The sequence below is a fragment of the Arctopsyche grandis genome, unplaced genomic scaffold, assembly GCF_051622035.1.
Source record: "Arctopsyche grandis isolate Sample6627 unplaced genomic scaffold, ASM5162203v2 HiC_scaffold_36, whole genome shotgun sequence".
Taxonomy (NCBI): Eukaryota; Metazoa; Arthropoda; class Insecta; order Trichoptera; family Hydropsychidae; genus Arctopsyche; species Arctopsyche grandis.
In genome coordinates, this window is record NW_027518441.1 from 4,215 (window position 1) to 20,451 (window position 16,237).

General features: G+C 38.9%; 1 protein-coding gene across 1 annotated transcript; it reads right to left on the bottom strand.

Annotated features, from left to right (window-relative positions):
• Positions 1–5,491: 5,491 nt before the first annotated feature.
• On the bottom strand, positions 5,492–6,028 carry LOC143921906 (uncharacterized). The gene has a single exon (XM_077445225.1). The coding sequence runs from the start codon at positions 6,026–6,028 to the stop codon at positions 5,492–5,494; it is 537 nt and encodes a 178-aa protein (XP_077301351.1).
• Between the last annotated feature and the right edge of the window lie 10,209 nt (positions 6,029–16,237).

Consider the following 16,237-nt stretch of genomic DNA (forward strand, 5'->3'; position numbering starts at 1 on the left):
CCGCATGTTTTGCAAAGCGTAGTTTGTCATCTAACTGCACTCCCAAATACCGCAGTGATCTGCTGAACGTCACCTCAAAACCGTTGACTGTTATTTGAGGAGGCAGCAGCTTTCTACGTCTTGTGAAGAATACAGCTTCGGTTTTCTGGACGGCGAGCTCCAAGCCCGCATCCACGAGCCATTTTTTAACCCTTCTTATGGCTTCTTCGCTTCTTAGGCGTATAGATGTTGTGTTCTTTGCGGTGACAAGCAACGCGACATCGTCAGCAAAGGCGACCAGGCTCGTTTCATCTGGCATTGGGATCTTCAACAAGCCGTCGTACATTACATTCCAAAGCGCCGGGCCCAGGACCGATCCCTGTGGCACGCCCGCAGTGACTGATCGTTCGTATTTTTTGCCCATGCATTCATACAGAAGGATTCTGTCCGAAAAATAGCTCTCGATCATCTTGATAAGTTTTTCCGGAGCATTGATAGTGACTAATGCATCGAGAGTCCTTCCCCAGTTGGCAGTGTTGAATGCATTTTTTATGTCGAGCGCGATCATCACAACATGTTTGCTCGCCTTGACGCTCCCACGCCATGCAAGTCTTACGGTGTTTACGACTTCACTGATCGCGTCAATAGTTGAGCGACCGGGTCGAAATCCAAATTGCTGCGATGACAGTCCTGTGTCGCTGTTTTCTAGCTGTTGTTGTAGTCGCTGTAGGAGAAGTCTCTCTAGTAACTTTCCTACCCCGTCAAGTAGGCAGAGTGGCCTGTATGATGAAGGTCCTGGTGGGCCTCCCTTTCCTTTTGAAATCAGCACGAGTTTTTGTCTTTTCCATGGTTTTGGAAAGGTTCCTTCCGACAGACAAGCATTGAAGGTCGTCAACAGCAACGCAGGATCGCTCAAGGCAATTCTTTTAATAACTGCGTTTGGAATGCAGTCCGGTCCCGGCGCCTTTTCAATATTTATTCGTTTGGCGGCTGCTACGACTTCTTCCTCCGTGAAAATCGGCATCTCATCACCAGTACTGCTCGCCGATCGTCTTTCCATCACTGGGTGTTGCGGAAAGAGGCCATCTATGACCAATTCAAGACTCGCCTTGTTTTCAAGATATGGATCGACAGTTCCAATTCGGAGCTTTTTCCTTATGATCTTATATGGGCTCCCCCACGGATCCACATCAATCGATTTGCAGAGCTCTTTCCAGCATCTCTCTTTACTTTCTTTTATAGCTTTTCGTAAAGCTATCCTGGCTTCTTGATATTTCACTCTTTGCTGTTCATTGCTTGACCGTCGTTGTGCTCGGCGTCTGCAGGTTAAGCACTCGCGGCGAAGTATGGCGATGTTTTCGGTCCACCAGAAGACCGGGCGCCTCTTTTTACCTCCGCGTCTCGGCATCGATGCGTCGCAGCTCTCACTCAATAGGTCATTTAATGAGTTGGCAATGTCTTCGGCTCCAACCCCGCTGCTTGCGACGTCAGTCACTTTTGATCTTAGTTCTGCAACGGCTTCGTCCAAAGCTACGATGTCCAGCTTACGAGCTCCCCAGCCAGAACTAGAAGGTAACATTTGTGGCCCGGCGAGGCGATCTTCCAACTCGAAGCCAATGTAGCGATGGTCGCTGTGAGAGTAGCTGTCAAGCACTTGCCATTTTCGGATCCTGCCAATTATTGTTTCACCTGCAAATTTATTTTTTTATATATATTTTAGCTATCAAGCTAATTTAAAAAAAAAAAAATACATCTTAATTATTATACTTAACTCTAAAATTTATAATTAACTTATATGTACTGTCCCTCACAGAGGTGTCTCTTCGCACCTCGCAGGAATGCATCCATGTTTTTAGCAGACCTGACGCACTCAGGGAGGGCATTATACATGAGCACACCCCTGTGAAAAACACCCCCAGCCGTCTTATTCTTTCTTACTCTACTTACAACTAGTTTGTCCTTATTTCTAGTATAAAAACTATGTTTATCTCTATTCCTTATTATATAATCATCAAAATACTTAGGTAATAACTTATGATCTAACTTATAAACAAAAGACAATGTACTAATATTTAGACTAATTCTAATACTCATCCATCCTAATTCATCTAACATACTTCCAATACTCTTAAATCTACTCACATTCAAAATAGCTCTCATAGCTTTATTCTGTATTTTTTGCATTTTTTCTAAATCTTGGCCACTAAACAAATTAAGCACAGTGGCACAATAAACCACATGTGGCAAGACAATTGAATTAAACACTAAAATTTTACTTTTTTTACTTAAAATATTTCTTAATCTACATAATACACCAACTTTTCTAGCCATTTTTTTTATTATATAGTCAGCGTGCATTTTAAAATTTAGTCCTGAATCTATGTATACACCTAAGTATTTTATATTTTCAACTTTTTCAATTAACTTATCATTAATTCTAATTTCATTCAATATATTTTTATTTTTACCATTCAACCACATCATTTTTGTTTTATTCACATTCAACTTTAATTTATTTTCACACAACCAGTCATTCACATAATTTAATTCTATATTTAAAATCTCAGACATTACATCAACATTCTTTCCAATTATATATATCAATGTATCATCTGCAAACAAATGTATTTTACACATCTTAATTACCTTAACAATATCGTTTATATATAATATAAATAATAAGGGTCCCAATTTGGACCCTTGCGGCACTCCATGAGGTGTTACATATTCAGAGGATAACACCTTATCAATTTTTACTCTTTGCCTTCTATTATTTAAGTATGATTGAAGCCACTTTAATACTATACCATTTATTCCTAACTTATATAATTTTTGTAATAAAATATTCCTATCTACTGTCTCGAACGCTCGCTTAAAATCTAGAAAAACTGCTCCAACAACCATGCTAGATTCATCCATCGTCTCCATCCAATCAGAAACCACCAATTGGATAGCGGTTTCTGTTGAATGTTTCACTCTAAATCCAGACTGTTCCACAACCAAACAATCATTTATACTAATGAACTCTTTCAATTGAATCATAACGATTTCCTCCAGCATCTTCTCAACAATCGGTAACATATTGATGGGCCTCATTTCACTGGCTTTATGTGTGCCCGTAACCTTTGGTACCGGTACAATAGTAGACACCTTCCATGCATCCGGGACGGATCCCACTTCTAACGATTCATTTATTAATTTCAGTAACTGAGGTCCAACCATATCCCAAGTGTTGACTAAAATATCTAGAGTCAATCCATCCATACTAGAAACTGATTTCATGCCCTTCAATACACCATTTAATCCCTCCATTTCCACTAATTTAAACCTTTCAAACTTATTTAAACCCAAGTTAATATCATCATTCACACTATTATGCCTTGTTTGTATTGAATTAACTATATCATTCACACTATTGATGTAAAACTCATTCAATCTTTCAACCATATCCTCTTTATCATTATATACTACTCCCTCGACTTCTAATTCATTCAAAGAAACATTTTTTCCCCCGGAAATCAAAGTTTTAATTATTCGCCACATTTTTGTGGGATCTTTTTTTGCACCATCAATATTTCTTTCATGCCAATCCCTCTTCGCATTACGTAAAACATTCACACATTTATTCCTCTTTCTTTTATACTCTAACCAAGCCTTTTCTAATTGGATTCCATCCATAGCCTTAATAATTTTATATCTTTTATAACTAACATTCTTATCAACTAAGCTTTCCTTTACTTCCTTGGTAAACCAAGGTTTCAGCTTATGCTTATGCATGATTCTTGTGGTTTTTACGCATTTACTTTTAGAATATGTTATATTACGATACATTATCTCCCACATTTCATTCACACTATCACCATCCTTTCCCCATACACACTCCTTTAACAATTCATTCATCAATTGATAATCAATGTTTTCTCTTTCAGTCACCTGCATATTTTTAAGTCCTCCGTTACTAAACCGCTGTCCCAAAAACATGTTGACAATAGAATGGTCTCCTATTTTCGGTACATCTTTCACCTCACACCGCAGATCCATTATATTCGTTATAACCAAATCAATGAGAGAGCTTGATAAATTATTCACTCTCGTTGCTTCCGTCACTTTTTGTTTAAAACCCAATTCATTTACCCAATTTCTCAACTTTTTTACATAAAATTCTTCTGTCTGTAACCAATTAAAATTCCAGTCCCCAAACATAATTATATTTTTACTCACATCTATACTTCTTTCACTCAATTCTTCTAAAAATTTAAGAAATCTTCCACTTCTACCATTCGGAGAGCGGTAAATTACTAGCAAAAACACAGTAACTCCATTCACAAGCAGATCCACACCAATTGTCCAAAACTCACCATCAACCTTATTAACTATTACATTACCGTAACTTAAATCATCCCTTAAATACAATAGTACCCCACCCGTATGTCTAGAATTAGAGTCACATCTCAAAACACAATATCCATCTATATTCAGCTCAAAATCTTCAAAATCACTAGTTACATGCGTTTCACTTAAACCTATAAATAATGGTTTTTGACTTACAGTTAAACTCCAAACCTCATCCTTGTGAGCAAAAAAACTTTGTACATTTATACCGATACCTTTTGGTGGTTGCTATATATTATTATACTTAATTCTATTTCTCATTAATTCTATATTTCTTTTATATACACTGCACTTAGTGTCCAACGGTCCGTGATTTGTGTTCAAATTTAATTTTAATTTATTATTACTTTTAAAGCAATTATTACATTTTATTATTTTATTGTTACATCCCTCGCTTTTGTGCCCTTCTTCTCCACATTTCGCACATGTCACCTTGTTTCTACAATCCACCGCTTTGTGATTAAATCCGTAACAATTTAGACATCTTAGAATATTAATTTCTTCAAAAACCCTACATCTATCCCAATTTATATTTACTTTTCCATCTTCAATAAATCTTTTAAATGTATTGCAATCTACTTCCACTATCGCATTATATTTATTATTTTTTCTACTTTTCCATATTTTTAACACCTTCAGTTCACCATCATTTATAACTTCTTGATTTTGATTCATCAAACACTCAGCCAACTGTTCACTTGTAAGTTCCTCCGACATATCTACAATTTTAATTTTGGGATTTTTTAATTCCCCTCTTTTAACATTATAATTCTCCCCTAATTTATTTTCTACTTCTTTTATTAATTTAATACTATCCTGTGCACTGTTACACGTTACAGCAATGCCCCCTTTACCGATTTTTTTAACCCCTTGTATTCCTATTTTTAGTTCCTTAGGGTTTATTAAACTTTTACATTCTTCCTTTGTCTTGTCCGTTTCTTGGATTTTTTTCGGAACAATTATTGTTATGTCTTTATTATTCTTCTTAAGTGCATTTGCATAACTAAAACTATTTTCACTCTTATTTACACTTTTTAAAATGTTTAATTCACTGTTGGTTTTTATTATATTTATGTCTTTTTGTATATTGTTTTTCAAATTTTTAAATTCACTTCTTAATTCACATATTACATCCAAATGTGACATCGATGACCGATCCGGTGCTGCCCCGAACGAACGTGTAAGCACTTCCTACGTTGGCCGCATGCAGATGTAAATGCGATGCCATTTCAGAGAGTAAAATACCTCTGCGATCCGTTTTTTGAGAGCCCCACTCTGGAGCTTTTGAGTTAAAATCTCCGGCAACGACAACAGGTAAGGTCGATGTTCTCACGTCATCTTCAAGGCAGACGAGATCTCTCTTGAACTCCTCTATTGTTGCACTAGGAGAAAAATAGCAGCTATAGAACCTCACTCCCCTCATCTCCACCCACGTCCAGCCTTGGACGCCAATTGAAACAGCATTCGTGATTCGCAGGTGGGCAGTTGGTGTGTAGATTGCAGATCTTGAGCTTGCATCCGAATACCATCGATGAGGAATGTTGCGGTACTGTTCAGACACAATCACGAGGTCCGCTCGCCGCTCCTCTGCTGTCTGTACCATCACATCCTGCGCCGCCTGGCATCCATTCAGATTGATCTGGAGTATGCGGATCATTGTTGTGTTCGTCCTTTCAGAGCAGTCCGGAGGGCTGCACAGCTTCGACTACCAGTCTGATGACCGCTGCTTATTTTTTCTCCTTCACAAATGCTGCAGTGTGGGTCGTTCTTACAAATCACAGCTTTATGGCCTTCCTGGCCGCACTTGTTGCATTCTTTGCTTCTGTCTTGTTTGCTGGCGCATTCTACCGCAATGTGTCCGAATCCCCGACACCTGAAGCATCTTATTATATGGACTCGGGGCCTCAAACGACAATTGACCCATCCGATTCGAATTCTTCCGGCCTTAATCAATTCAGTGGCATCGTCTCTCGGGAGTTTGACCATCGCAATCTGAGTGCCTCCATAAGCCGGTTTGAACGTGATCAATCGCGCATTTCTCACCACATGTGGTGAAGCGCTTGCTAATGCCTCCATCAATTCTGTCTCATCCGTGGCCCCATCGATGTCCCGTATTTCAATGACGACTCCAGGGACGAGCTTCTTCACAGTCGCACCATTGCCCAGAATCGCGGAAATCGCACCCATTAGCTCTTCCGTTTTTGTTGTTCCTTTTTGCATTTTTATAAGAACTTCTCCACCCTTTGTTTGACGAATAGCGGCAACATCTACATTCTCCATTGGAATTTCTTTTCTGATTTTCTTTAAGGTGTCTGCATATGTCACCGTGCCGTCTGACTTTATTGTTATAGCCTCATTTCTGGGGCCTGGTGGAAATCGCGCATATCGATCTTGAAAGCTATTTTCAATGTTTGGCTGACGCCGATCGTTGTTGTTGTTGGTGTTCTTTGTATCATTTGTTCTTTTATTCTTTTTATTCCGCCTTCTTTTTGACCTTACTTCTTTCCAGGAATCCTCTTTTGGTTGATCTAGTGAGGATGCCGAGTCCATGATTGCGGGATTTTCCGGTATTAAAGCATTTGGAGGATTCTTTAAAACATCGCTCGAGGTGGGATTGAGTTCTATTAGTGTTTTAGTTTGTAATCTATGCTTTAACAGGTCTAGTTTTATGTCTTTATATGTATTAAAGGCTATCATTGCCTCTTCAATTCCATCCTTGATTGGAACGTAGGTATTTTTACGTATTTTGCTATTGAGATCAATTAGAATTAATTCTAATTTGTGGAATACCTTCTGCTCGAGAGCTTCTTTAGCAGTAATCTCACACATTTCCAAAGATATGCTAGCCATTGATGTCATTATTCCAATTTCTCCGACTAATAAGTTCACCGTGATCGTTAATTTTTCAATCGGTACGCGCTCGCACACTATTTATTTTGGTCGTTGTTAGTGGTACTTTGATCTGCCGTAATCGCAACAAGTCGTTAGCAACGTAGTTGTTATTGTTATTAATGAGCTGTTGTAAGACGTTTATGTTGTGATGGACACTTTAACACTAACTTTGTCTCTTGTCTCCAGTCAACAGTGATACGATTCACCGTGGGTGTGTGTAAATGATAGTAATTCGAGTTTTTCAAAGCAATGTGTCTAATTCGTTTGCCGAATCCAATCTAACCAATGCAAAAATTCACCGTTGCCGTTTATTATTTATACAGCACACACATGCGCATTGGTCATATTTAATGTTATTTCGTTTTGCTGCAAGCGCATAAAGCCGTTAGCAACGTAGTTGTTGTTGGTAACGATAAGTTTTCCTTAGCCACCTGTATTGTGCTGAGGAAATGAAACCCAAATCTGTCTCTTGCCTCCAATTCTCCAAAACTCGCTAACCTCACCAAACCTAACCCAACCCAACCTAACCGTCACCGAAATCAAAGAATTTGAGATTGTAAGATGTACACAAAACTCGTTAACCTCACCAAACCTTACCCAACCTAGCCATACTATCACCGAAATCAAAGAGTTCGACAATGCAAAAATATACACGAAACTCGCTAACCTCAACAAACCTAACCCAACCTTACCTAACCATCACCGAAATCAAAGAATTCGACATTGCGAAAATATACACGAAACACGCTTAAATCTCCAAACCTTACCCAACCTAACCTAACCATCATCGAAATCAATGAATTCGAGGTTTAAAGATTTACACAAAACTCGCTTCCCTCACCAAACCTAACCCAACCCAACCTAACCGTCACCGAAATCAAAGAATTCAAATTGCAAAAATATACACTTGTTAACCTCACCAAACCTAACCCATCCAAGCCTAACTATCGCCGAAATCAAAGAATTCGACAATGCAAGAATATACACAAAACTCGCTGACCTCACCAAACCTTACCCAACCTAGCCTAACTATCACCGAAATCAAAAAATTCGACATTGCAAAAATATACACGAAACTCGCTAACCTCACCAAACCTAACCCAACCCAACCTAACCGTCACCGAAATCAAAGAATTCGAGATTTTAAGATTTACACGAAACTCGCTAACCTCACCAAACCTAACCCAACAGAACCTAACAGTCACCGAAATCAAAGAATTTGAGATTGTAAGATGTACACAAAACTCATTAACCTCCCCAAACCTAACCCAACCCAACCTAACCATTATCGAAATCACCAAACCTAACCCAACCTAACCTAACCATCACCGAAATCAAAGAATTCGAGAATTTAAGATTTACACAAAACTCGCTTCCCTCACCAAACCTAACCCAACCAAACCTAACCGTCACCGAAATCAAAGAATTCGTGATTGTAAGATTTACACAAAACTCGTTAACCTCACCAAACCTGACCCAATCAAGCCTAACTATCACCGAAATCAAAGAATTCGACATTGCAAAAATATACACAAAACTCGCTAACCTCACCAAACCTAACCCAACCTAACCTAACCGTCACCGAAATCAAAGATTTCGTAATTGTAAGATTTACACAAAACTCGTTTACCTCACCAAATTTGACCCAATCAAGCCTAACTATCACCGAAATCAAAGAATTCGACATTGCAAAAATATACACGAAACTCGCTAACCTCACCAAACCTAACCCAACCCAACCTTACCATTATCGAAATCACCAAACCTAACCCAACCCAACCTAACCGTCACCGAAATCAAAGAATTCGAGATTTTAAGATTTACACGAAACTCGCTAACCTCACCAAACCTAACCCAACACAACCTAACAGTCACCGAAATCAAAGAATTTGAGATTGTAAGATGTACACAAAACTCATTAACCTCCCCAAACCTAACCCAACCTAGCCATACTATCACCGAAATCAAAGAATTCGACAATGCAAAAATATACACAAAACTCGCTTACCTCACCAAACCTAACCCAACCCAACCTAACCGTCACCGAAATCAAAGAACTCGAGATTTTAAGATTTACACGAAACTCGCTAACCTCACCAAACCTAACCCAACCCAACCTAACAGTCACCGAAATCAAAGAATTTGAGATTGTAAGATGTACACAAAACTCATGAACCTCCCCAAACCTAACCCAACCTAGCCATACTATCACCGAAATCAAAGAATTCGACATTGCAAAAATATACACAAAACTCGCTAACCTCACCAAACCTAACCCAACCTAGCCTAACTATCACCGAAATCAAAGAATTCGACATTGCAAAAATATACACGAAACTCGCTAACCTCACCAAACCTAACCCAACCCAACCTAACCATTATCGAAATCAAAGTATTCGAGATTTTAAGATTTACACAAAACTCGCTTCCCTTACCAAACCTAACCCAACCCAACCTAACCGTCACCGAAATCATAGAATTCGAGATTTTAAGATTTACACAAAACTCGTTAACCTCACCAAACCTGACCCAACCCAACCTAACCGTCACCGAAATCAAAGAACTTGAGATTGTAAGATGTACACAAAACTCGTTAACCTCACCAAACCTAACCCAACCTAGCCATACTATCACCGAAATCAAAGAATTCGACAATGCAAAAATATACACAAAACTCGCTAACCTCACCAAACCTAACCCAACCTAACCTAACCATCACCGAAATCAAAGAATTCGACATTGCAAAAATATACACGAAACACGCTAAACCCTCCAAACCTAACCCAACCTAACCTAACCATCACCGAAATCAAAGAATTCGAGAATTTAAGATTTACACAAAACTCGCTTCCCTCACCAAACCTAACCCAACCCAACCTAACCGTCACCGAAATCAAAGAATTCGTGATTTTAAGATTTACACAAAACTCGTTAACCTCACTAAACCTGACCCAATCAAGCCTAACTATCACCGAAATCAAAGAATTCGACATTGCAAAAATATACACAAAACTCGCTAACCTCACCAAACCTAACCCAACCTAGCCTAACTATCACCGAAATCAAAAAATTCGACATTGCAAAAATATACACGAAACTCGCTAACCTCACCAAACCTAACCCAACCCAACCTAACCGTCACCGAAATCAAAGAATTTGAGATTGTAAGATGTTCACAAAACTCGTTAACCTCACCAAACCTAACCCAACCTAGCCATACTATCACCGAAATCAAAGAGTTCGACAATGCAAAAATTTACACAAAACTCGCTTACCTCAACAAACCTAACCCAACCTTACCTAACCATCACCGAAATCAAAGAATTCGACATTGCGAAAATATACACGAAACACGCTTAACTCTCCAAACCTTACCCAACCTAACCTAACCATCATCAAAATCAAGGAATTCGAGATTTTAAGATTTACACAAAACTCGCTTCCCTCACCAAACCTAACCCAACCCAACCTAACCGTCACCGAAATCAAAGAATTCAAATTGCAAAAATATACACTTAACTCGTTAACCTCACCAAACCTAACCCAACCAAGCCTAACTATCGCTGAAATCAAAGAATTCGACAATGCAAGAATATACACAAAACTCGCTAACCTCACCAAACCTAACCCAACCTAGCCTAACTATCACCGAAATCAAAAAATTCGACATTGCAAAAATATACACGAAACTCGCTAACCTCACCAAACCTAACCCAACCCAACCTAACCGTCACCGAAATCAAAGAATTTGAGATTGTAAGATGTACACAAAACTCGTTAACCTCACTAAACCTAACCCAACCAAGCCATACTATCACCGAAATCAAAGAATTCGACAATGCAAAAATATACACGAAACACGTTAAACTCTCCAAACCTAACCCAACCTAACCTAACCATCACCGAAATCAAAGAATTCGACATTGCAAAAATATACACAAAACACGCTAAACTCTCCAAACCTAACCCAACCTAACCTAACCATCACCAAAATCAAAGAATTCGAGATTTTAAGATTTACACAAAACTCGCTTCCCTCACCAAACCTAACCCAACCCAACCTAACCGTCACCGAAATCAAAGAATTCGTAATTGTAAGATTTACACAAAACTCGTTAACCTCACCAAACCTAACCCAACCTAGCCTAACTATCACCGAAATCAAAAAATTCGACATTGCAAAAATCTACACGAAACTCGCTAACCTCACCAAACCTAACCCAACCCAACCTAACCGTCACCGAAATCAAAGAATTCGACATTGCGAAAATATACACGAAACACGCTTAAATCTCCAAACCTTACCCAACCTAACCTAACCATCATCGAAATCAATGAATTCGAGGTTTAAAGATTTACACAAAACTCGCTTCCCTCACCAAACCTAACCCAACCCAACCTAACCGTCACCGAAATCAAAGAATTCAAATTGCAAAAATATACACTTGTTAACCTCACCAAACCTAACCCATCCAAGCCTAACTATCGCCGAAATCAAAGAATTCGACAATGCAAGAATATACACAAAACTCGCTGACCTCACCAAACCTTACCCAACCTAGCCTAACTATCACCGAAATCAAAAAATTCGACATTGCAAAAATATACACGAAACTCGCTAACCTCACCAAACCTAACCCAACCCAACCTAACCGTCACCGAAATCAAAGAATTCGAGATTTTAAGATTTACACGAAACTCGCTAACCTCACCAAACCTAACCCAACAGAACCTAACAGTCACCGAAATCAAAGAATTTGAGATTGTAAGATGTACACAAAACTCATTAACCTCCCCAAACCTAACCCAACCCAACCTAACCATTATCGAAATCACCAAACCTAACCCAACCTAACCTAACCATCACCGAAATCAAAGAATTCGAGAATTTAAGACTTACACAAAACTCGCTTCCCTCACCAAACCTAACCCAACCAAACCTAACCGTCACCGAAATCAAAGAATTCGTGATTGTAAGATTTACACAAAACTCGTTAACCTCACCAAACCTGACCCAATCAAGCCTAACTATCACCGAAATCAAAGAATTCGACATTGCAAAAATATACACAAAACTCGCTTACCTCACCAAACCTAACCCAACCTAACCTAACCGTCACCGAAATCAAAGATTTCGTAATTGTAAGATTTACACAAAACTCGTTTACCTCACCAAATTTGACCCAATCAAGCCTAACTATCACCGAAATCAAAGAATTCGACATTGCAAAAATATACACGAAACTCGCTAACCTCACCAAACCTAACCCAACCCAACCTAACCATTATCGAAATCACCAAACCTAACCCAACCCAACCTAACCGTCACCGAAATCAAAGAATTCGAGATTTTAAGATTTACACGAAACTCGCTAACCTCACCAAACCTAACCCAACACAACCTAACAGTCACCGAAATCAAAGAATTTGAGATTGTAAGATGTACACAAAACTCATTAACCTCCCCAAACCTAACCCAACCTAGCCATACTATCACCGAAATCAAAGAATTCGACAATGCAAAAATATACACAAAACTCGCTTACCTCACCAAACCTAACCCAACCCAACCTAACCGTCACCGAAATCAAAGAACTCGAGATTTTAAGATTTACACGAAACTCGCTAACCTCACCAAACCTAACCCAACACAACCTAACAGTCACCGAAATCAAAGAATTTGAGATTGTAAGATGTACACAAAACTCATGAACCTCCCCAAACCTAACCCAACCTAGCCATACTATCACCGAAATCAAAGAATTCGACATTGCAAAAATATACACAAAACTCGCTAACCTCACCAAACCTAACCCAACCTAGCCTAACTATCACCGAAATCAAAGAATTCGACATTGCAAAAATATACACGAAACTCGCTAACCTCACCAAACCTAACCCAACCCAACCTAACCATTATCGAAATCAAAGTATTCGAGATTTTAAGATTTACACAAAACTCGCTTCCCTTACCAAACCTAACCCAACCCAACCTAACCGTCACCGAAATCATAGAATTCGAGATTTTAAGATTTACACAAAACTCGTTAACCTCACCAAACCTGACCCAACCCAACCTAACCGTCACCGAAATCAAAGAACTTGAGATTGTAAGATGTACACAAAACTCGTTAACCTCACCAAACCTAACCCAACCTAGCCATACTATCACCGAAATCAAAGAATTCGAAAATGCAAAAATATACACAAAACTCGCTAACCTCACCAAACCTAACCCAACCTAACCTAACCATCACCGAAATCAAAGAATTCGACATTGCAAAAATATACACGAAACACGCTAAACCCTCCAAACCTAACCCAACCTAACCTAACCATCACCGAAATCAAAGAATTCGAGAATTTAAGATTTACACAAAACTCGCTTCCCTCACCAAACCTAACCCAACCCAACCTAACCGTCACCGAAATCAAAGAATTCGTGATTTTAAGATTTACACAAAACTCGTTAACCTCACTAAACCTGACCCAATCAAGCCTAACTATCACCGAAATCAAAGAATTCGACATTGCAAAAATATACACAAAACTCGCTAACCTCACCAAACCTAACCCAACCTAGCCTAACTATCACCGAAATCAAAAAATTCGACATTGCAAAAATATACACGAAACTCGCTAACCTCACCAAACCTAACCCAACCCAACCTAACCGTCACCAAAATCAAAGAATTTGAGATTTTAAGATGTTCACAAAACTCGTTAACCTCACCAAACCTAACCCAACCTAGCCATACTATCACCGAAATCAAAGAGTTCGACAATGCAAAAATTTACACAAAACTCGCTTACCTCAACAAACCTAACCCAACCTTACCTAACCATCACCGAAATCAAAGAATTCGACATTGCGAAAATATACACGAAACACGCTTAACTCTCCAAACCTATCCCAACCCAACCTAACCGTCACCGAAATCAAAGAATTCGTAATTGTAAGATTTACACAAAACTCGTTAACCTCACCAAACCTAACCCAACCTAGCCTAACTATCACCGAAATCAAAAAATTCGACATTGCAAAAATCTACACGAAACTCGCTAACCTCACCAAACCTAACCCAACCCAACCTAACCGTCACCGAAATCAAAGAATTCGACATTGCGAAAATATACACGAAACACGCTTAAATCTCCAAACCTTACCCAACCTAACCTAACCATCATCAAAATCAATGAATTCGAGGTTTAAAGATTTACACAAAACTCGCTTCCCTCACCAAACCTAACCCAACCCAACCTAACCGTCACCGAAATCAAAGAATTCAAATTGCAAAAATATACACTTGTTAACCTCACCAAACCTAACCCATCCAAGCCTTACTATCGCCGAAATCAAAGAATTCGACAATGCAAGAATATACACAAAACTCGCTGACCTCACCAAACCTTACCCAACCTAGCCTAACTATCACCGAAATCAAAAAATTCGACATTGCAAAAATATACAACAAACTCGCTAACCTCACCAAACCTAACCCAACCCAACCTAACCGTCACCGAAATCAAAGATTTCGTAATTGTAAGATTTACACAAAACTCGTTTACCTCACCAAATTTGACCCAATCAAGCCTAACTATCACCGAAATCAAAGAATTCGACATTGCAAAAATATACACGAAACTCGCTAACCTCACCAAACCTAACCCAACCCAACCTTACCATTATCGAAATCACCAAACCTAACCCAACCCAACCTAACCGTCACCGAAATCAAAGAATTCGAGATTTTAAGATTTACACGAAACTCGCTAACCTCACCAAACCTAACCCAACACAACCTAACAGTCACCGAAATCAAAGAATTTGAGATTGTAAGATGTTCACAAAACTCGTTAACCTCACCAAACCTAACCCAACCTAGCCATACTATCACCGAAATCAAAGAGTTCGACAATGCAAAAATTTACACAAAACTCGCTTACCTCAACAAACCTAACCCAACCTTACCTAACCATCACCGAAATCAAAGAATTCGACATTGCGAAAATATACACGAAACACGCTTAACTCTCCAAACCTTACCCAACCTAACCTAACCATCATCAAAATCAAGGAATTCGAGATTTTAAGATTTACACAAAACTCGCTTCCCTCACCAAACCTAACCCAACCCAACCTAACCGTCACCGAAATCAAAGAATTCAAATTGCAAAAATATACACTTAACTCGTTAACCTCACCAAACCTAACCCAACCAAGCCTAATTATCGCCGAAATCAAAGAATTCGACAATGCAAGAATATACACAAAACTCGCTAACCTCACCAAACCTAACCCAACCTAGCCTAACTATCACCGAAATCAAAAAATTCGACATTGCAAAAATATACACGAAACTCGCTAACCTCACCAAACCTAACCCAACCCAACCTAACCGTCACCGAAATCAAAGAATTTGAGATTGTAAGATGTACACAAAACTCGTTAACCTCACTAAACCTAACCCAACCAAGCCATACTATCACCGAAATCAAAGAATTCGACAATGCAAAAATATACACGAAACACGTTAAACTCTCCAAACCTAACCCAACCTAACCTAACCATCACCGAAATCAAAGAATTCGACATTGCAAAAATATACACAAAACACGCTAAACTCTCCAAACCTAACCCAACCTAACCTAACCATCACCAAAATCAAAGAATTCGAGATTTTAAGATTTACACAAAACTCGCTTCCCTTACCAAACCTAACCCAACCCAACCTAACCGTCACCGAAATCAAAGAATTCGTAATTGTAAGATTTACACAAAACTCGTTAACCTCACCAAACCTAACCCAACCTAGCCTAACTATCACCGAAATCAAAAAATTCGACATTGCAAAAATCTACACGTAACTCGCTAACCTCACCAAACCTAACCCAACCCAACCTAACCGTCACCGAAATCAAAGAATTTGAGATTGTAAGATGTACACAAAACTCGTTAACCTCACCAAACCTT